Source organism: Chinchilla lanigera, unplaced genomic scaffold (genome assembly GCF_000276665.1).
Source record: "Chinchilla lanigera isolate Chin_1 unplaced genomic scaffold, ChiLan1.0 scaffold00100, whole genome shotgun sequence".
Taxonomy (NCBI): Eukaryota; Metazoa; Chordata; class Mammalia; order Rodentia; family Chinchillidae; genus Chinchilla; species Chinchilla lanigera.
Window position 1 is genome coordinate 7203481 of NW_004955501.1, and position 24202 is coordinate 7227682.

Sequence of the window (24202 nt, forward strand, 5' to 3'; positions counted from 1 at the left end):
TCCCTTACATATGCAAACTACCCATCCCAGGGCAGGTGTAGCACTCACACCCATAATCCCAGCATTAGACCATGGACAATCATAAACTCTAGAAGCCCGCGCCATGACTGCATGAGGATTTGGGGGGACATGCAGACAAAAACTGTAACAACAGTAGTGCAGTAGACTACATTAATGTGCATAAATGTGTTGGATTTCATTTTATAACATCTGGTAAGGTCTGGGCAGTTTCTTCTTATGCATGTGGCAAACCTTAGCATCATTTCATGCTGAGAATGTATAGAAAGGCAATGGATGAAGAAGGCAGGCCTGTTAATGCTAGTCCATGAGGCCAAACCACTAAAACTTGGTGCCTAGCCCAGGAATGGAATTAGGCAGGTATGAGACATAGAAACAGGAGGTGGCAAAACAGACCCTTTCCTTCATCTGCACACCTGTGTTCTGCAGGATATCCTTGGATCAGAGAGGAACTCATCAGAAAGGAGTCTTCTGTCAGAAGAAGCAACATATGCAAGTAAGGACATTGGCCAGGGGAGTCGAGGTTCTAATCCCAGCTTCTCCATTAGCATGACCTCGTGGCTTGACTTTTCAGGTCATAGTTTTTGCATTTGTGGAAACTAGGGGGTTGTCTTAGTCTATCTGCACTGTTCTAACAAAATGTTATAGACGGTGTCTTATACAAAACAGTAACGTATTTCCCATGATTCTAGAGCTTGAGAAGTCCAATGTTAAGGCACTAGCAGACTTGGTTGATGGTTAGGGCCAGTTTCCTTGTTTATGGATGATAATTCCTTGTGTCCGCACATGGTAGAAAAGCATTTCACTTGGGCTGTGTTATGAGGACAGCACTCTACTCATGAAGTCAGACCCCTCCCAGCAGGTTTCAGAAACTTACACCACCACAATGTGATTATATTAGAGCACATGAAAAAAATTCAGAACACAGCAGGAGCTGACTGAGATGATAGTTAAGGAGACTTCTAGTTCTGCAATTCTGCTGTTCTGGCTAAAGAGGTAAACAGACAATGAGAGTGATAGAATTGCTTCCAAGTGTGGCTACAACAATGTCTTCCATCCCAGTGTTCCTAGCCATTCCTCACATGAGGAGATAGAGTCTCTTTCCTTGTCTCCTGAACTGTCTGGGAAACTTGTTTGGGCCCATAAAACATGTGACAGAAGTGAAGCTGTGTGACTTCTACAAGTAGGCCTTGAGAAGCCATGCAACTTCCATTTTTAATGCCTTGGTAGCCAACAGCCATGGAAAGAAATCCAGAATAATCCAGTGGAGAGACTGCATGGTGAGAGGCCCTGAATCATGAGAAGTTGGGAGGAAAACAGGAGTCTGGGGAGCCAACAGCTGCACCAACTGTGAGATGTGTAGGCCAGGTGCCTTGTGCTAATCACCTCCCAATATAATCGCCGTGCGATGGTGAGGCGATCTTCGGCCCCCAAGCTAAGCTCCCAGCTGTGAGAAATCACAGGAATGACTTTAAACAATATCACACAGAGCAGAACACAGTGCATGGAATCATAGAAAACCAAAAATTATTGTTTTAATCCACTAAGTTTGGGGGTACTTTTTACACAGAGAAAGGTAACTGACAGTAAATAAACCAAGGCTACTTAAGAAGCACTTTCTGCTTTTTATGTCCCAGGAACCTAGCATAGGTTCATGAAAACTGCTAAATACATAGCTGTGCACCTCTTCTCCAGCTTCTGCAACTTGCAAGGAAGTGAAACAGAAGAGTGGCCTCCAGCCCCTGGGCAGCAGTCTGCCCCAGCTGGGCAGAGGGCTCTCCACTTTCAAAGTATGTGATTCCTGGGAAGGTAGAGGGAGAACATACTACTGCATAATTCTGTGGCCTCAGCCATGGCAGTTAATCCTCAAAACTGAGTTTTCTTAATTGCAAAGCGAGGAAAAGCGTAGTGTCTACTTCACACAGTGCTCTTAGAAGCAAATTGAAACAATAATTTACAAAACCTTTAATCTCATGCATGGCTCACTGGAAATACCAAATGAGTAGAAGAGGAGAGTTTGAGTAGGGTGGGATAAGAAGAGAGAGGGACAGACACAGAATATTAAAGACTCCCAGTCACTGCTTGCCATAGAACATGAAGATTGTCGGTAAGTGTTTAGGTTGAATCAATGCAATAGAAACAGTAAAATTCAGGGACAGGGAAGTAGGAAGCATGTGGGTGACTGGGACTCATCATTTGTATCCTCCAATTGCAAAGGTTAGGGGACACTGTACAGGGTATGGGGAGAGCAGAAATAATCCTTCTACTACTGAATAAACGCATGATTGAATGAGTATTAACTTATAAGGACTCAGCAAGTATTACTGATGTATCAGTACACATGTTAAGTCATTTAAAGTCTATGAGGTAGTGTTATTTTTCTCCACCATTTAACAGTTAAGGCATGAACAGCTTCCATAATATGACTAAGGTTGCATAACTAGTAAGAGATAAAAGAGATAGTGCTGTCTCCAGAGCCTGCTCTCTTCTTAGTCACTAAATTACACATACACATAGGAAAAGGCTGTGCTCTTAATCCAGGGGAGCTCACAATATTGTTGAGGAACAAGAATACAGACTCATAATGCAGCCAGGGGACTAAAGCAACTGAGGAAAGCCAGGGTGAAGAGGAGTGGGCTCTTCAGCAGCAGAACCTCCCAACCCCAGGTTGGGAGCGGCTTAGTGGAACAACAGTTCTCTGGCTAAACACAGCTTTGTCAGGAGGAGGCACTCACACAGTGGAGCAAGAAGATGGTATCACAGGTGAGTGGGCAGTTGGACACCTGCCAGCTTCCCTTCCCGCCCCTGTGGACCATGTATCCAAAGGTCTTGGGCAGTGACTGAGCTGAATTGATATTCCCAGCAAGGGGCAAGACATTTTCTATCTCTAAACTGCAAATAGTGGTATAAAGACTAAAACTGCCAACTGTACCTATTTAAAACTTTTTGACATTTTTGAAACAATTTTAGACTTGTAGAAAAGTTACAAAGACAGTACAAAAATTCCCATATACCCTTCACTCTGATGTCAATTTTTTAAATGTTTACTTTATCACTTTCCCACCTGTGTACAATAGAGTTTCTCAACTTAGCACTACTGACACTTGAGACCAGGTAATTCTAATAACTGTAGTTTGTTTAGCAGTATCAGTGGCCTCAAAAGTCTTTTCCACCACACCTTCCCAACCCCTGAGTTGTGAAAACCCAAAATGTCTCAAAACACTGCCAAACCTCCCGTAGTGGGCAAAATGTCTCCTAACTGAGACTGAACTACCTACCTACTGATCTATCAACCAATCGGTCTATTTATCTATCTATCTATCTATCTGTCACATATTTTTCTACTGATCAATTCTGAAAGAATTTGAGGATCAACAGAAATAATAATAATTGTTATAAGCTGTAGAATAGAATATGATGCCAACTGTACCTTTTAATATTAAAATGAAACTATTTTGAAAAAGAGGCAATTCATAACAAAGATCAGAATCTACATTTTTTTTAAAAGGCAATGATCTCATTCCCAGTCTTCCCAAAATTATTATTTGTTTGAACATAAATGACCCCAACAGAAGACACCTACCACATGGAAAGACAGAACAATGGAAGGGAATGGCAAGTCTTTCTAAGGCTGTTCCCTGGTACTCTGCCCCACATACGTGCATCAGCAAAGATCTGGTCATGGAAAGCAGCTATCATGCGCATATGATAGCTGGTGCAATGTGGAGATTATAACTTTGTTTGGAACTTTTACCTCTCCTTATTTTTTCACAGTTTAAATTGAATTTTTCTGGAGCTAAGCAGCCCGAGAGAGCAACTGCATTTCAGTTGATGCCAAATTACAGTGCCACCAGCCTCCCATCATCTCAGCCTAATGCTGGGATGCCAGCATGTCACATGCTCTGAAAATAACAAAATAGCCCCTTTGTTAATGAATTTAGATTTCTTTGCGCTCTCTCCTCCAGTGACCTTAGGAGGGAAGTGTCTTGGAGGTATGAGGAACATCTTGTAAGATTCAAATCTGAAAATCTGTCACCCTGATTCAAGTTCAAAAACACAGATGTTTTTCAGGAAAAAAAAAAAATGCTCACTTGACTGATGAATTAGAAACTGCTTCTAAGGAGGAAAGGGTAACTGTTTTCAGTAACTCCGGTCAGACTTGAGACAGACGTGGTAACATCTGTCTAGCTGCCATAGAAATGCCTGTCTAGCTGCCATAGAAAGAGCTATGATATCTGAAGTCATCTCCCCTTTTAAACAATATCTATATATACAGATATTTAAAATAATGTTTACTCTAAATATTCATTTATTTTTGAAAATGGAAGATACAGAAAATCATTGAAGAAAATAAATATTACTCCAAACACCCCCACACACACACACACACACACACACACACACGCACACACGTGCACACATGTGCATGCTCATTTCTATATAGATCTATTCTTTAGATGTTTTAGATTTTAGACACAAATATGTATGTATGGTATATATGTGTCTATCTTTTAAATATCTGAGACATACTACATATATCTGATACATATATCATATATATACCAGTAAAACACACACATATGTATTGTATATGGATTTGTAAAAACTCCAAAGAAACATAATTTTAATAGCTGGACAATACGGCATGGTAAAGTTATACTGTGTGTATTGCTCTATACCCCTATGATTAGGCAGCTAAGTTGCTTCCACTTTCTTGTGTTATAAATATTATTACAATGACTGCCTTACAGGTCTTCCCTCCATGCCATTTGGAAAGATAATCACTGAGTCAATGGGTCTGAACATTCAGAAAACCTCCCCTTTCTCCATCACACACTTTGCTCCACACTTTAACCCACCCCAAGAAGTGTATTCTCCCCACAGTGAGCTACAGTGCCTTTCTATGCTTTTTATTCTCTTCTCTACTAAAATTTGTTTTATTTCAAGGAAAGATATAATAGATCCATTAAATCCAAAGTGGATGTAGGGCTCATGCATTAGCCCTCAGAGAGTTTGTGTTTCATAGGGGATATAACCGCTATCAAGGGGACTAATTTCTAACAGAAGAAGTTTAGGCAGCAACAAGCAGGCATACCAAAGGAGGAAACAGGATGAGGTCTTCACAGTGGTGTACAAATCACACTGCATGGATCTTCACTTAGTTGTCAGGCTACCGCCTCACTTAATAGCAAGTCGTGGTTGAAGAGTTAATTCCCCCACTGACTTCTTGCCAAACTTTTTTCAGAGTTTCCCTCCAAGGCAGCTGATTGTGCAGCCTCTGCTTCTTTCTGCCTTTCCTTCCTGGTTTGCAGATAATCTATTATGAGGCTATTTTCTGACTGCCTCTGAGATTACCCCCAAAACTTATATAGTATAATGTACCCACCCCGAAACAGAGCTTTCTTTTTTATTAAACCCAGCACCTGTGCACTGAGTTACATCCCCAGACTTTTGAACACTTTGCATTTTGAGACAGGGTCTTACTAAGTCACTAAATTGCCCAGAGTGAGCTCAAACTTGCCAGTTCTCCTGTCTCAGCCTCCCAGAATTACAGGAAGCACCACCATGGGGATTTTCTTTGATGGAATCTCCATAATGAACCTACAGGGAAATTTTCTGTTGCTGCTTCCAGAGAAAATTGGGCATGCTGTGGGTTGAAACCTAAGCTAAAACTCCACTGCCCATGAGCCGCCCAGTGGCCATGCAGACCTGTCACTGAGGAGCACACAGTCATTAGGGGCAGGGGTGTGTATTGGGAGTGTGGAACAGAGGAGTGGCAGGCTTATTTTTCATCCCAAATGTAGCTTTGTGCTCATTAGTCTCTCGGGGTTTCCTTACTTCACAGGACGTTATTTTGCCCAGGGGATAATTCACTGTGCTTCTCAATTCCTATTCTAAGAGCCCCCATAGTTATATATATAAAACAGACCTGTGACCCTGGAGAAGGCAGACCCTTCACTGTGTAGTTGCAGATTAAGTTACCTTGGCCTTGGATTAAAACTGTTCCTCACAACTCAATCTACAAAACCTTTTCTACTCAATGCCATGGATTGGCATTTACCAAAGCACATGGAAAAGAAGTGCAGCTGAGAAATTTCTTTGAAGGATATGCTTTGATTTATATCCAGATGTCCCCCAAGAGCCTCACGTGCTCACAGGCAGATTGGATTACAGGGGCTGACAGCTAACTTATTCTTAGGGGTGGGATCTGGATGGAGGGAGTGGGTCCCTGGTTGTGTGCTGGAAGGGTTTATTTCCCTTCCAGTTCCTTCCTTCACTCTCTCTGTTTCTTGTTCCTCATACTGTGAGCAGCTCTCATCCCCCTCGCTCCTCTGCCATGCCGTCCTGCCTTGGAGACGCCAATAATGGGCTGAAACATCAACCAAAATAAACCTCTCCTTTAAATTGTAGGTATCAGATATTGTATCTCAGAGATGAGAAAGTGATTAAGACGGGATATACGAAAACGCTGCGTGCTCTACCGTGGAGGTGCAGAATACTTAGGGAAATATTGAAAGTCTTGACAATCACTCTAGAAAATAAAGATCTAAAACTTTATTTTTCTAAACCTAATTGGCCATGGAAACCAGTCCATTCTGTGAAAGTTCCAAAATATTTCTTGGGAAATCATCATAGAGACAAATCTTACTTCCAAAGAATGACCATCATCAAACTATCAAATAATAACAAATGCTGGCAAGGTTGTAGAGAAAAAGGAATCCTTCTACATTGTTGGTGAGAATGTAATACAACTATTGTGGAAATCAGGATGGAGATTCCTCAGAAAACTAAAACTAGGCAGTACATTTGACCCAGCTATTTCCTTCTAGGTATCTTTCTGAGAGAGTTAAAGATATTATATACAGTACCCATGTTTATAACAGCACTATTCATAATACTTAAATCTAGGAAGAAGCCTACATGCTTATCAATGAACAAATGAATAAAGAAAACGTGGTATTTACAGGGGGCTACTAACTGTCATACAGGAGGATAAACTACAGTCATTTGTAGGAAAAAGGATGTACTTGAGACGATAATGTTAAGTGAAATAAATCAGACTCACAAGCTTAAATATCACATGGTTCCTCTTACATGAGAAACCCCAAATATATATAAAGAGAAAAATAAAAATAGATAATAGGAAGTATGGATATAGATCTTTTTTCAGAAAGGAAGGGGACCAAGAGATAGAACGGGGAGGGGAATGGAATGAGAAAATAATAGGATGTGTTATGTAAACTGACCAGTTTTCTGTGTGGAAGGTGATCATTGTGTATTACAAACATGTACTAATAAAACTAAAAATTGAGAAAAAAATACTCAGGTATTTCTTTTCCCAAATAGCTACAAGAACCTGATGCCTTTTCTTTCCTGAGCTTCACCTCTAAAATAGTGGATGTATGTATATGTCCACGTACATGTATGGAGAGTTTGTAGCTATACATTTTTCATTAAAACCATGGATATTAATACATTATATATAATATATATTTTAAATGATAGCAAAATCTCCCCTTATACCTACCATCATTCAAGAACTAGTTGGGGAACTTGGGTGTAAAAGATATGGTGTTAGATTATTAGTGATAAATTGAAAGGTAACAAAATTCAATCAAAATAATCATGTTCCCATTGAAGTTTTGGGTTTGTCACTTTGATAATGTGAATCTTTTATATACAGGAAATCAAAAGTTCAATTCAAATGCTAGCTTTGAATTAACACTTTTTTAATGTTCTGAAACCCTCAGTTAGGGAGTCAAAAAAAAATCTGTGCTTACCAAGCACTTGTATTATTTTTTGATCAACTTATAGATACAATGAAAGAATTTGGACTTCTGGAAAACCCAAAAATCTCCCAAACTTGAGGAACTCAGTGATATAAAAAGCAATTTTCCAGTCCAGTAAGTTTTTTTTGTTTTTTTTTGTTTTTTTTGTTTTTTTTTTTGGTACCTGGAATCAAACTCAGGACTTTGTGCTTGCCAGGCAGGTTCTGTGCCACTGAGCTATATATCCTGCCCAAGGAAGATTTCATACAAGAATTATTTTGTTGTAATTTAACCCTCTGCAAGACAATGGACCAGATTCTCAAAAATTTTCACATATGGATGCTCAATAACAGAATATGGAGTAAAAATATAGTCCCCAAGCCAAGGCAGATGTACTTACAGCTACCGAGCATCTTACATTTCATCTTCTGTTCGTAGAGGCAAATCCCAAATACTGTCATTTGTGCATACCTACAACATTATTTCATTGCTTTTGTCTGTGAAAACCCAAACTTTCATTGGAAATCTGACAATATAAAGATGTATTTTTGAAAATACAACCCAACAGTCATGCACCAAATTGATATACTAACACTTTTTCTAAAAAGAATTCTATTTATCATCTATATCCCCTAGGACAATTTCAGCTACAAGTCACTAACAATGTACATAAAATAGCTTAAATAAAAAAACTTTACTATATTACTTTGTCACACGTCTTGAGAGCTCTGTTTTTCTTAAAAAAGTATATTCTTACACTTTTTAGCCAGAACTGATGAATGTTCATCTTAAACCAACCCCTGGAAAGTGGAGTATGATATTCAGACAGGATATTTATCCAGATCCTAAAGGAAGGACAGTCCCTGGCACAAAGCTGAGGTCCTGACAAAATGAGGGACACAGCTTAGTAAAAGCATGCACTTTGCAGTCAGCCAGCTCAAGTTTAAATCAAGCTCTGCCATTTGCAGTCCTGTGTTTTGAGAAAATGACTTAATCTATCCTTCCCTCCATTTCCTCTTCTATAAAATGGGCTGCTGGAAGAAGCAAATATGTTAGCATTTGTAAAGTACAAAGATCCATGCCTGGCATTATTATATTAATTAAAATCCCCCTAAATGGCTGTTAGTATATAACAAGCATGTACAGCATCCTGAAGTGAATCCAGTTTAAGTTTTTGCTCACATTGTTGGAATGGATAAGAGCAACCAAAGAAATCTCCATTTGAGGCAGTTTGTTTCTCAAGCTGTTGCTGAGAATCTGGTCAAGAAGCACCATTCACGCTGCAGCTGAGCCCAGCAAGCAAAGTGGAGCAGTGAAGGAAGAGCAGCTCTGCCTTACAAATTAGGGAACAACAAGTAAGAACCCACTCATGGAAGAAGCCTTTATAAAACATTTGCCCAAGTCTAAGTATATTTAGCCATTATGTGAATAAACACTCAGAGAAAAGAGCCTCCCAAAGAGGCAAGAACGGGAAATATAAAATATTGCATCCCTATCTCCAGTCTCAAGAGCCTCCGGGAGAACTATTCTGCTCGCCGGTCCTTCACCTTGAAGTGGTGAAGAAACTCTGCCCCCATCTGGCCTCCTCAGCCCTTTCCCGGCTGGTGGGCTAATGCTGACCTCCAGAGACATCCAGAGGTAAGAAGCTACCAATATACATATAGACAGTGTCACAGTTACGGAGGATCTCGTTTCTACTGGCTGGAAGCTGTTCTGAGTGAGTGGGAAGGGATGCATGTATGCCTTCGTGGTATGCTGCAGGGCCCAACACCATGTTCTCCCTCTGCTGAACAGAGCAGGCACAGATCTCTAGATGGCTCTATCCACAGAGTTCTCAGCTGAGCTTCATTTTCCTGAGACCCCAGGCAGATCGTCATATTCATCTGTACCTTAGATCAGTGGACGTGCTGGTGTGAAGATGATTTCTTCCACCTCTCAAGACTATTCTTTCCTCCTCACCCATGGTCATTCTGGACCCAACTTTTCTTCCTGAGAGACCTCACTTGAATGCACTCAGGGCTTCCACGAAGCTGCAAAGTCAGGCACTGGCCATGAGCAGCCAGAAGGTGGCCTCAGTGCAGGCTGAGAACTTACATGGCTCATATATGTACAAGAATATTACAACTCAGTTATAGTTAAAAATTAATTTTCCTTTCTTGATGGCAATGCTGGTGATATATTGTTTTTATTGAGATAAAATTTGCATATACATTGAGGTGCATATATCACAGGTATACAATTCTGTAAGTTTTCAGAAGTGAGTATGCCTGGATAGGTAGTATCAAAACAAGATAGAGAAGTCTCTGTCACCCTCAGCAGTAACACTGGCTCCAGCAGTAGCCAGGCCCTTTGCATCATGGTTACAGAGACCTCTGACTATCTAGATGACTGAACATGGTAAACCAAATCCTGGGGAATCAGTTCTCTAGTTTCTCCATCAGAATGACCCCCAACACCTTCTCAAAGCAAAGTCTTTCACTTCTGTGGGTAAAGGGTGGAATCTTGCTGTTTGCCCTGATGCCCGCAAGACATCCTTCCTATTGTCCTGACTCAAAGCCCGTGGCTTCTTTTTTAATGTTAATCTTCTTAGCAACCAAGCTCTCCACTAAGTTTGCAGGGCCCAACTTTTCAGGAGTTTCCTTCCTGGTGAAATTCAAAACTTAAAATCACTCAGTGGTGCTGTTTGCTCTGGATTCTCGTAGAGCTGGCTAAGCCCCCAACAGTATTCATGTTACAAACTGAATGTTGGTCTGCCTTCAGATTGCCTCTATCAGGTTAGTTAGTCTACCATCTTTAATCCCAAGCTCCTGAAAGTCTCAGGACATGAGCAAAATGTAGACAAATGTCCTGCCAGAGTATAACCCACATAGCCTGGAGTCCAACTGCCAATGGAGTCTTTGTTGCCAACTGAAACCTCTTGAGTCGGTCCTTTACCTTCTGCTTTATCACCATTTTCATCTTTTGAACTTCAGCCAGAATCTGTCACCAAGTTTGCTTACAGAATTCTAGGGCTTCTCTACCCAGCACCTCCAAACCTTTAAACTCCTCCTGCAAACTATTTGCAAAGCCTTCTAAACCTTAGGTCAGGCAATAACCACAGCATGACCTCATTTCTCTGGTACCAAAATCTGTCTTAGTCACTTTCTTCATTACTGGAACAAAATACCTGACACCTGCAACTTAACAGAGGAGAGGTTTATTCTGCCTCACGTTCCATTCCATATTCAGCTGGCTCCAAGGCAGAATGGCATGGCAGAGAATCAAGCAGAGGAGAAGTAGCTTATCTCCTGGTAAACAGGAATCAGAGTCAAGGGAGGAGCCAGAAAGGGAGATGTATTCTTCCCAGTCAAGCCCTCAGCACTCTGCATCTTTTGACCAGATCTCACCTGCTAACACCAAGATAGTGAGTGATAGCACCCCTGTGATATAATCACTCCCCACAAGCTCTGCTTGTGAATGAATGAGGCTTTATGGGAGACATCCGGATATAAACCACAACAGCAGGTCTTCTTACCCCTTCCAAATGCCTATTTCCTCTAACACTTCACTTCTTCATTCCACGGTCACTCTTTTTTGTTTCTGTGTGTATTGTTTTATTCACTGTCTGTACCACTAGATTATATACTGCATCCATGCATTCATTTGTCCATTCACTCATGTATTCTACAAGATGGGCTGAGTATTTCCTCTGCACCAAATACTCTTCAATGTGCTATTCATGCTGCAATTTAAAAATAGAATCCCTGTCTTCTTGTCTTTCATTCTAGGAGGGAGGGAGACAGATCATAAATGAATGAGCAAATAAACAAAGGTAACTCAGCAGGGAATGCAGAAGAATGAATTCATAGGCCAGTGGGTGTTATTTTAGTGAAGGTAGACAGATTCCTCAACAATAAGATGACAGAGAAACACAGACCTGAAAACAGGGAGGGAGAAAATTACTTATGCATCTCATGGGGAGGGCATTCCAGGCTTCTCAAGGCAGTAAGCCAGCTGGTGTGTTCCAGATTAGTGTGACTGGACTGGAGCGAGCAAGGGGGAGTCTCACACTGAGGAGACAAGGAGGCTCCCTGAGGTAATGGCGATGAGGGGTGCCAAAAGACCACTTCACAGACGTGGCTGTTTACTCTGAGTGACATGGGGGTGTCCTCCGGAAGGTCAGTTACAAATTACTGTTAAAATCCACTGGGGAAAAGGAGGCTTTGGCAGTAGAAGTAGAAGTACTAAGTTGTGGTCACTTCTATACATACTTTGAAGGTCAAGCAAATAGATTTTCTTACAAATTGGGAGGGATATAAGTGAAAGGAGGTGAGTCAAGTTAATTCAAGAGAAGCTAATTTGGATGGTTTCACGCTACTTAAGGATGTCTACTAGAGGTCCACATGACCTCTAACTCTACCCTTGGGCAGACTGGATACATGAGTTCAGAGTCCTGGAGAGAGAAAAATGATCAATAAAAACACATTAAGGCACTATCTGCCAATAGATATTATTCAAATATGTGAGACTGAGATGTTCACAAGGTGAAGCTGCGTCTGTTTGTTCACTACCCTACATACCTAGTGCCTAACGCACTCAAATATGAGACCTCTAAGTGAATGGCCCAATAACAACACATCTACTTTCTTTTCTTCCAGTTGCATTACTCAGCAGTTACCAGAGCCACTCTTCTGCAAACTGTATCCACAGCAGCCCTGGAAAATGTCACTAAGTTATAGAAGCCAGAATATCAAGGTGACCTTATCCATTTTCTGCACACTCCCATGTACCTTTCACATCTCAGTTTGATCTCATTAGAAGTCAGGCCATTGCCTATATACATTCATAATTTATGGGGAGGCAGAGGATGCTGCTCAGCACAAAGCCAGAGGACAGAGCTGATGGTAGCTTTGTGGTGGCTGCTCCAGAGTCAGGAAGCTGAGAGGATAATGCCTGTCTCACTCCTCAAGCCTTCTGCCCTAAAATGCATGTCATGACAGAAAAGCAGTCGCATCTGCACACAAGTCCCCCCTTGGCTCCCACAACACTAAACCCCTCTGTTGCTGAGTTCAGAATTGCTGAAATGTGACTGTCAATGTGTGTACACTTCACTGCTAATGCCTTGTTTACTCTGCATTATTAAACCTTCTAACTCAGCTGACTCTTATTAATAACCAAATTCCCATTAAATCAGAGCCTGTAGGATTGCTTTAGGGTTTCAAAGACACTCTTAGGTATCTAATGAGAGAATTCTTAAAGTGTTTTGCATTACAGTTTGAAAATAAAGAGATAAAGAGAAGAAAAAAGGGGGGCAGGTGGACTGGAGACATGGCGCTGACCCAAGCATGCAAGGTAATGGATTTTCCAGGTGCTAGTGGCCCAGTGCTCCCTCTGCTGTACTCCATATCTGAAGTTCCAGCAGCGTGGACAACAGGAAGCTGCTGCAGCAGCAGGGGACAAAAAGAGATTGAATTTTCAAATTCCAAAAGGAAGCCTTGGTGATACACACCTATTTACTGAAGATTACTGTTGCACTCCAGTCCTAGTTTTACTCTCACTCTCATCTCACAGAGTAAGTAGAATTATCTTTGGTCCTGTGTTTAAGCATGATTTTAAGTCCTCAGATTATAGTCCATTGTCATACATTTTGTAGCTGTCCTTAAGCCCTTCATTTTTTTCTCACTTAAAAATTTCTACATTAAATCATATACCCACCCCAAATATATAATAGTTGCATTGGTGCATATTTGCTTGTTTGAGTCCCAGGTCTGCCATTAGGCTGGACAACCCAAGTCAAATTAATTGTTTTGTTTCATAGTTTCTTAAGTTTGTGGAATAGGCTGGAAGATGTAAACCCCATGGGACTCCAGATTAGCAGGTTACTTAGAAAGGACATCACCTCCAACAGTGTCTCAATGGACCACACACTCCTTTCCTCCTAGACTAGACATCATGAAATGGTACTCATGCCCCGCTTTTCAGAATAAAATACTTAGAAATTAAAAGTAACTTTCTCTGTGCAATTGAATAACAAAATAGTAAGAAATACTTTGATATTTTTCTGTTTTCAAGGACTATTTAGAACAATTTTCATAGTTTTTGCAGGCTTTTTCTGGTACTGTATGGTCCAAGCTTTGACGACAGCTGGGGAGACAGGAATTGGTTGGTGGAGAGGGAGCAGGTTGAGGGGAAGTACCATCCCCCACTAGTCTTATGGGCTTGGCAAAAATCACTCCCCTCTCCACCCCCTGCTCCAGGAGCAGCACAGCAGAGCGCAGGGCATCTTAGCCTCAGATCATCATCCCCTTGCCCCCATCCCAGTTGGCGGCCTCTGCTCAGCTATCCACATGGTGGCCATGGGACTGTGACCTTACCTCCCGCACACTGAAAGGAACACACAGACAAATTCCTGCTCAGTTTGACTCTCTCTTTCAATCCTATCATCGCCTTCCTTTCCTTCCATGGCTGGGATTGGAACAAGAGGTGCTGGAATAATCCTAAACAACACGGCAAATCTAAATTTAAAAGATGCAGGAATGGGGGCCTTTGAGAAGGCGCACTGTGCTACGTTCCACAGGAAGGTTTCTCCGGTCACAGAATGACCGGTGATGCACTGTGCCTTATCCAGGACAAGAAGCAGCACAGAAGGAGCGGGGAGGACTATAATCAGCAATAGGCAATATAATAACCATTGTTAGTTTCCTATCACCTTGTTTTGAAATTCTGTATCCTTTTTATTGTTTTTTATTCTCTTTAAGATAAAAAAGAAAGCAAACCAGACCAGTTCTGCAAAAATAATCATCATCATCATCATAATAATAATAATAATAATGATAATAATGGCTGGGCTGGGGCAGGGATGGTAATTGGCCCATCAAAGTCCCTCCTTCAAGGAACACACATTGAATCTACACAGGCAGACTCCTGGGAGGAAAGGCACACCAAACTGGCAGTGTCCACAAGCACAGTAGCAATGCCAACTGCTTTGTAGGCTGCACACAGCTTGGAGGACACCAAGGGAGAAGTGACCACGACCTGCAATAGCTGGCAGTCGGCTGCTTAGAGCTAAGGACCTCTGAGATTAATTCAGGACAAAAAGCATTTCCTCCCATATATGAAGCTAAGGGAGTTAGGTCAGATCATGCAACAACCACAAAAAAACAACAAAAAAGCCCCAGGTAAATCAGTGTCACTATTGAAATTCAAGAGTTCTAGCATCTTCTAGAAAAAGACACAGTAGAAGGAGAAATCTGCATAATTTAACAGATTAATCTTCATAATTCAGCATTTTTTTCTAGAATTGGTAGAAATTTTGCCTTTTCCATAGCTCAGTAATCCTGTTAAATGAAAGAGGTCTTGTTACAGTGTCAGACAATCCAAAGGCCCTCACTACCCCCGGCGCCTAATGAAGTTCCTGTATCATCGTGCAGGGAAGGACTATATGAGAGAGTGGCTGCAGAGAGAGTTCAGGCCAGCCTGGGCTACGCTGTGAGACGCTGTCTCAGAAACAGAACAAAATCGTGCGTTACATTCAGATGACGGAGGATTATTAAGCATTAAAAAGAAACAAGTTATTAAAACACAAAAGAAATGGGGGAGAGTAAGTGCCCACATTGCCAACGTAAGAAGCCAGTCTGAACAGGCTTCGTACTGTGCGATGTGATATTATTATGTGATATTATTAGAAAGGCCAAACCTTGGAGACAGTGAGATCAGTAACTGCCAGAGATTAAAAAGGAAAGAGGGAAGAAAAGGCAGAGCAGAGAGATTTTTAGGGCAATGAAACTACTTTGTCTGATGTTACAATGGAGAGTTTTCTAGGTTTGTAGACATACGACTGACATACCCTGAGCAAATGCCCGTGCAAACTGTGGACTTAGGGGGACAACGATGTACCCTTATAGGGTCAGTGACTGTGACAAACACCCCACTGGGGAGCAGGACACCCAGGCTGGGGACGACTGTGCATGTGGGGACTTTGAGAACTTTCTATGCATTTTGCTCACTTTTTCTGTGAACCTAAAAATTACAGTTTTTTAATTTAAATAAGAAAACAAACAAAAAGCGTTCATCCCTAGCACTTATGAGCTCTGTGGGCTTGGAAAAGTCACCTTCCTGAGCCTTAGTTTCTTTCTGTTTAAAGCTGGGATGTCACAGGGGTCTCATCTTTCAACAGTTTTAAAGTCAGCACTTGAGATAAAATCAATTATACACAAAACATCCTCTGCTGCTCTTTCTTTTCAAACATCAAAGGAGATAGTTCACCTGCACTGAAGGACTATACTACATGAAAAACCCATATCTTTAAATACTTTAAATTCATTGTAGGTCAACAACTACAAAAATTAGAAATTTATAATCTGAGGCACAGGGATGGAGATGCAGACAGACTCTGGCTCATTCTCATTCTGGGGCATTCATGTTTTGATTGAAATGTGAGATGGAGTTGCCTAAAATCCCTAATTTAGGCTCCTTCCTTTCTTCTACCTCACTTGCTCCTTTACCTTTACCCTCTGCCTTGTTAGAATACACCCAGTTAAATTCTACTTTGATGTAGTTTCTCTAAAATACATGTATCAAAGGGTCACTGCAAGAACTAAATAAAATATTTATTTATTGGTGGCAGCTGAGAAGTGTCACATCTCTTTTTAGGAGAGAGCCTGCTACAAGGAGTACAGGGAGCTGACAGCCTTTCCCCTATCTATGCAGCCTCCAGGATCCACTGCAGGGTTTGTAGGAGAGCAGCTCTCCCCAGGTGTCTCTCTGAGCCACACCCGGGCCAGCTCAGGAGGATACTAGGGCCAGGAGACTACTGCCTAGTGCAGGACTCTGCAACCCTGCAGACAGCAGACTTTGCCCTGGGGTATCCTACCAGCCTGGTGGAGCCTTTCTCAGACCACTTCAGTCCAAGGTTCTCAATCAGTCTTTCCCTCTTTCTCTTCCCTCTTCCCTTCCCTTCTTTTCCCTCTCTTCCCCTTCCTTCCCCTCCCCTCCCCTCCCTTCCTTTCCTTTCCCTTACTTTGCCTTACCTCCCTCCCCTCTTTCTTTCCTTCCTTCCTCCCTTCCTTCCCCCCTTCCTCCTCCTCTTCTTCCCCTCAAAAGTGCCACAAAATGATTTGTGGGTCTATCCACCTATTTCATAGGTATTTCCCTTTCATTTTTAAGTCTGTCTTGTCATCTGCCTCCCAGAGGATCTGAACTGACCTAGAACATAAAATACTGAGATAAAAAGAGGGTTCTGGGAGTGTTATAAATCACTGTTATTATTATCTAACTAAAAGAATGACTCCACTAACAGCAAAACAGTGAGGCATCTCCCCTCATGGTGTTCTGATCCAAGGATTCTTGGAAAACCTCAGGCCTTACCTGCCCTGCATTCAGTTCTCCGTCCCATGACAATGTTCCAAGCAGAACAGCACCTCTGCTTTTCCTAATGCTTCACCACAAATTTCAAATCACCAAAGGACTTGAGGACATCTGAATTAGCTAGGAAAAAAAGTGGACCTCTGCAGTCCTTCCTACCAAAACAAACCCCAGGGTCCTAATGTGGACATAGCTATGTTCACAGAACTTGATATTTTGAAGAGCCTTCTTAACACAAGCTTCAGCAAAAGCCACATTCATTAACAGTCTTTCCTGAGGGAGTTCTGGTCATGTCATTATTGTCATCCTTGTATGACAGATGCACCTGGGCCATTTATTAGTCTTGGAGAAGAAAATGATGGTCAAGGTATTAAGGGAAAGTCATCCTTGTATGACAGATGCACCTGGGCCATTTATTAGTCTTGGAGAAGAAAATGATGGTCAAGGTATTAAGGGAAAGACAGCAGAATTAATGAAACACCCAGCCTGAAGCCCTGAGAACCATCACTTAGTGCATATGCAACACTTCTCAGAGACAGGCCATGCTGTGGAGAACCCCGCTGTGATGACAGGTATCAACTCCATGCTCCAGGTACCTCAGAGGCTATTCCAATTTGGTGACCACAAACTTCACAGAGAAAGTATCAACAGTACCATCATGGCTTGTGATAAAGGGGTTACTGATGTTTTACTTATCACAGCAGAGAAACAACTGGCAATCAACAGCAATTAGGAACTTAATGAAACTGTGCTTTGGAGATACCACTGCTGCAAAGATTGTCACGGTTGGCACAAGGACTTAACAATTAATCACAATAAAGCTGAGTCTGTTTTTCTTTCTAAAAATACTCCCTCCATCAAAATATGGTTCCCATCTGAAGAAAAGAGAATCAACTTTGATCATCTGATTTTTCACATAAAAGCCTCTGGTATGATGACCTATGCACACCTTAGGATGCTCAGGGTCAAGAGCAAGACTAGGGGAGGGGACAAGGCACAAAGCTAGAGATGGCAGCAGTCCTCAAGGCCAACAATGACTGGGATCTCAGCACTGAATCTGCAAGTATAATTAATGTGTTGCTAAGAAAACAGTTCCAAAAGGAAGAATCAGCACCAGTCACAATCGTATACTGACTGCTTTTGGGGAGGGAGAAACTCTATTGAATTAGTACTAACAACAACAGCAAATGGGTTCTTGTAATCGCCTGTCTCCAATACAAATTACTTTCTTGTGATTTATACTCCTATTTCTATAACACCACTTTCATGCTAGGTCATTATGTCTGAGTAGTAGAGGAAACACTGGCTCAGGAATGTGACTGTCTTAGGCCTGAGCGTGGTTCTGATCTTTCCCCAGCTGTGTGACCAAGGGCAAGTTACTCTCTGCCAGAGACTGTTATGGTTTTTATCTAGCTATTTCCCCAAACTCACTGTGGAGCTTTTTGCAGGTGGCCTAGGGTGCGTGAATATGGATTAAGGATGTGTGATAAGTAATTTGGTTTTGCATAGTTGTGGGTGTGGACCATGGGAAGGCCCCCCTGGACATAAATGGTACCATAAGGCTTGTAGTCTGGATGGGATAAAAGGGAAAAGGGTTGTTACAGCTGTTGCTACTACTGCTGCTTTGCTTTGCTTTGGGCCACCTTCCTGCTCTGCTATGGATTGTTTCTCCTCTATGATGCCTCTGTGCCGTGTCACCCAACCTTGGAGCCAGCCAACTATAACGATGACAAAAAGTGAGCCAAAATAGACTTTTCCTACTTTAACTCATGGGTGTCAGGTATTTTTGTCTCAACAATGAGAGAAGTAACTAAGAGATTTAGTGTCTTCATGTGTAAAACAGGCAAATAAGGATAGCCACCCAACAGAATTCTGTGAGACAAAATGCCACCATGGTTATACAAAGTCTTAGCATTTCATCTCAATAGACAATTTAAAATCAATCAAACTTTGTCCTATAACATGTGACAGTTACACAGTGCAGAAAGCAAAATCACTACCTTTACACTTATCATCTGCCTTTTAACAGAAGAAGAAGAGATTTTGTCATGCTGAAATTGCAAAGTCTCATTTTAACATTGAAGACTTTTGGAAGTATCATGAAAGGTACAGAAGATGGCTGGGTAACTTTGCAATAGTAATAACTAAGTTATTATTAAAGGTTTATTGAGTACAAAATAAATTCTGGCACTATTCAAGTACTTTATACTAATTCCTTAATTTTGAAACTACTTTATGAGACAGGAACCACTATTCTCCCATTTTACAATAGAAAATTGAGACACAGTGAAGTTTAGTGATTTGTACATGGTCATATAATTTATAAATGACAAAGGCTAGACTTACATACTGACCATCTGATTTCCAACCTTGTGTTCGAACAACTATGCCAACATTTGGGCTCCTAGAGCTGGAAAAGTTTCATATCTTAACCTAAATGGTACATGTAATATATTCTACTCATGTGGCTGAGTTAGCTGCATTTTGTTTTTTTAAAAAATCTTAAACTATAATGTTAGAAAATCAAATTGTACTTCTGTGAGCAAAAAATGAGTATGTATTTTGTATATCATGTATTTTAGGAACAATCGGCACAGAATGAAATTTCTGTAATATTGCAATAATAATTGCTTCAGTTATTTATAACAGTGGCTGTATTGGTCAACTTTCTCATTGCTGAGACAAAATACCCAACACGTGCAACTTAAAGGAGAAGAGGTTTATTATGGCTCATGGTTTCAAGGGCCTGGCTCCAACACAGGAATCATGGCAGAAGAGCCTGGTAGAGTAAAGCTACTCATGTGGGGCAGCTAAGAAGCACAGAACAGGGGACAAGTGCCAGTGAGAAATATATCTTATCCAGAGCACATACTCTATGACCCACCTCCTCCAACTGGGCCCCACCTCATAATGGCACACTCAATGAACACCAGTAGATTAATCCACTGAGAAGAATAGCACTTCTGTAGCCCAATCGCCTCTGCAGGAGTCTCTTAAACCAGCCAAGTTGGCAATTAAGATTAACTGGCACAGAAGCACATGGAAATTATATTGTTATCATTTGGTAGGAGGTGCTGGGGGTTTTTTCCTCCAGAGTTCAGTGCAAAAAAAAAAAAAAATAGGAAAACGGTACCATGAAACTTTTATTTTGGCATTCTGAATCCCAGCTCTTTTTCCTTCTATTTTTTTTTTTTTTTTTTGAGGGGGACAATGATTAATTTGTTCCTCTCCTCCTGTGTGTGTTTCTTAAATTTTCTCATCCTTTCTCACTTCCTCTTCCTCTCTTTGTTTTCTCTGCTTGGCCCTAGCCCTGTCCCCTCTACTTGTTTCCTTCTCCCGGTCTCTCTCCCCTTCTCTAGTATAGAATTTGGGGAACATTTCTTATTGGTTTTATTGAACAATATGAAGGATTTCTTAGTTGTCACTAAAAATGGTTGTGTGGATTGTGTACAATCTTCTCTTTACTCTACAATTCATCTCTCCAAATTAAGTTTCCATTGACTCAGGTATGCATGGATTGACTTTTACTTCAGTAGCTGAATGATTTCTAGTTAATAAAAAAGCTTCAAAAAAAATTTTTAAAAAAAGCTTCTATGTTTCATGTAAATATATTGTTAGAAGGGTTACCAGGTTTATAGCCTAAGAAGAAAATGAGCTGTATATGAATAAATTTCCCACAGCCATCTGCTTTGTCTGCACATATCTCTTACCTGCCTCTCCTGCAGAGAAAGCACACCACAGCCAAGCAGTTTCCTGACCTATCACCCACAATGGACAGGGTGTTGCCATAATTAAAGAGATTTCGTATAAGAGGGTGTATATTTAGAGAGGCCTCAGCACTATATGTAACGATGAGTTCTTAGAGGTTGAAAGTAGCTAGAAAGATCATCTCTGGTTTCATTCCAGGAATGCAGTCAGTCTTTAAAAATCTCTTTGCACTACATTTATAATTAAGATTTAAGAATCTTATTACAAGGCAAATAAGTATATTGAAAATCCCATTCTCCCCACCAAAGACTTTTGCAGTTCTACTTCCTCCAGGGAGCAACAGGTACCTGCTGATTTGCTCTGTAAGCAGGCTGGGGTTCCTCATCCTGGGCTTCTCCCTCTGCTTCCGAGGACACTGTTTCTCCTTCCTGCTCCTCACTCTCCTCAGAACAGGAATCAAACACATCAGCATAATACTCTTCAGCCAAGAGTGGGTCTTCTGGGATCTCTGAAATAAAGTATAAGCAACTATCTCAGGCATTATGATGGCACGAAGCTAGGATCCCCGTGTTTTCTTGAGGTGTACATTTGTTCGGACTGATAAAGCTTCAGTGCAGTGTAGGACTGACTCCTAGCTTCCCAAACTCAGCAACATTAACCCAGCTGTGGAAAGGAAGAATACTTTCATTTGCAGCTAATTTTTTGAAGATAGTAAAATAAAAATGATCTACTTTAAAGTCTTTACATTTGGAACCTTGAATCCTTACTAAAAATGAGATTTTGGAGCAAAACAAGGACAAGGTACCTTGGCGGAAGGCCCTGTTATTCAAAAGTTTTTATCAGAGGCAGTCAGAATGAAACCATGTTAGCGTCATTCTCGAAGTCTCTTTTTAAAGCAAATGTCACTGGCGACACCAAAAAAGATGGGTAGGATATTTGACAACAGCATCTTGGCAAGCTGAGGGAAACATCACAATTCTTTTATAACAGGCTACGAGAACTTCAGAAATGAAGTTCATTCTGCCTGTTCCTACAACCCGAGTGCTTGACGCAACATCACTCTTGATTAAAATAGAAGTGATTCTTATAACAGTCTCAACAAAGAGAGGCCATGGGTGGATCACAACAAAGCTATAACTACCAATTCTATAATTTTTCAATGGGGCCTAGAAGCAGAGAAAAATCTTTGGGTTGGGAGAGGAGTAAATGACATAAGGACACTAACATAAAATACTGAGCATTTTATTTATTATTTTTTGGCTTTCACTCCCTTGCTTTCTTTTCTTTCTTTCCAGTTTTTATTTTGTATTAGTACAGTTTGTATTAGTACAGGTTTGCATAATGATTTCATTCCTTGTGGGGAATTGATATATGTACATACACATCTTGATTCTTTTCTAATCCCCTTTCCTTCCTCTCCTTCCCTATTCCTTCCATTTCTTGATATCCTTCCCAATTGAAAAAGATCTGTCTCTACACCGATCTCCACAGCAGCTGTACTGGTAGTTTACCTTCCCACCAACAATGTAGAAGGGTTGCTTTTCCCCACAGCCCTTCCATAATTTTAGACTTTGCATTACTCTTTGACTTATAAGCAAACTATTCTCATAAATTATAATACAAAGTACTGTTTTACAGTCTATTGTTGCTATTTTCTCTCTAGAGGATAAGAAAATCAAGGTTTGAAATCTATCTCTATCATCTATATAAAAGTCTGGATGGGATTCTTCAACTTACTGAGCTCCACTTTTTCCAGTAAAATTGACATAGAGGCCATGTAGCCAAGTGTCTATGAAGATTCAATAGTAAGATGCTCATGAAACCATCTGTGCACAGGGTAACTTCATGCACATGTTCATGTGATCTCTACATCTGCAAAAGTTGTCTTTCCAACTACTCCTGAACTCTTTAAAAGTAAAGTACTTAATGGATGTAGAATTCCCTCTCAAGAGAAGACTTTACAATCTGCTATCTATATTTTCCACCCAAAACAGATGAGGTTGTACAGTAGAACTGGTCATCTCAAAAGACAAAATTACATATATTTAAATCCACCTTTGCCAAATCTGAGGAAGGGGGATATGCAATACATTTAGCAATTTCAACATGTAGGAGCAATGTCTTGCAAAAATCTTTATTCAACTCATGCTCAGAAGAACAAGACTATCACAGCATGTAAAGTATATGGAAACCAAACTCCACTTAGAGTTCTCCAGTTTTGCCATCAAATGGGGATGTGCCCAAGGGAAGAGTAGATGGAACCATGACTTCAATATGTTCTCTTCTGTCTTGGCCTCCTCTTCACCTCTCCCTTAATCTCCATGTCTCCTCCAGGGTTGCCTATGAGCTCTCGCCATCCTTGTTCCTTCTATTTTCTCTCCTTCTCCCTTACTCTCTCTCTCTCTCTCTCTCTCTCTATCTCTCTCTCTCTATATCTACCTATCTCTCTCTCTCTCTCTCTCTCTCTCTCTCTCTGTCTCTCTCATAATTGCTTATTTATTCTTCTGTATTTTCTTCCTCCTGCTCTCTTTTGTACTCCTTCTCTTCTTTCCTTCCTGAAATACCCACATTGCTGCTCAGGGTTATGACAAAAATTTCACATATCAAGACTTACCCACCCAAACTACACAGTACACATTTGGGTGTTAAAAAGAAAAAGATGCTGCTTTCACACACTGAACAGCTTATCAACCCACAGTCTGAAAAACACTGGTTTTGAATGCTGACTTTGGCATCACAAAGACCCACACTTAAAACAGGTCTTGATAATATTGAACTTGATAATAACAATAGATTGATAATATTGAGCATTAAACTTTATGTACTTTAATTTTCTCATCTATAAAAGAGAGATCGTCTTTATTATCTAGGTGATAATATCCACCCTTTGGAATTGTCGTGACCATGAAATGGTATACCAGGTGCAAAGCACTAGGTACTCACAAGTGTTAGTTACTATTGGAAGCAGTACTGTACATACTGTAGTTTTGCTACTAATACCCAACAATAGGAATAAATATAAAACTGAACAATCACAATTATATACCAAGCATAAAGTACTTCTGTATTTAAATACAATCGTTTCTCAAAATTCATACAAAACCAACTCAAATGAGCAATCAAGACTCACACCTCTCTGCCAAATTCCTAAGAACCCCTGACACTTCACCACTGAATTCTCCTCTCATTGTCCTTCCAGTTCCAGGCCATTGGCTGCTCTAGGTTCCATTTAAGGAACTCAAGATCCCTACAATTGGGGTTCACAGCCTGTTCTGTAAAAGACCGACTAGTAAAACATTTTGGCTTTGCAGGTTACATGGTCTCAGTCACAACTACCCAATCCTGCCTTTGTAGGATGAAAGCAG

At 40.8% G+C, this 24202-nt stretch overlaps 1 protein-coding gene across 5 annotated transcripts in view; it reads right to left on the minus strand.

Moving 5' to 3' along the window:
- The window catches only part of Nek11 (NIMA-related kinase 11), a 267222-nt gene that overhangs the window by 95623 nt on the left and 147397 nt on the right, over positions 1-24202 (minus strand). For all 5 annotated transcript variants that reach the window (XM_013505736.1, XM_005406856.2, XM_005406853.2 and 2 more), the window contains one exon: positions 21185-21345. In XM_013505736.1, coding sequence (XP_013361190.1) covers positions 21185-21345 — 161 coding nt within the window. The remainder of the gene's footprint in view (positions 1-21184; positions 21346-24202) is intronic.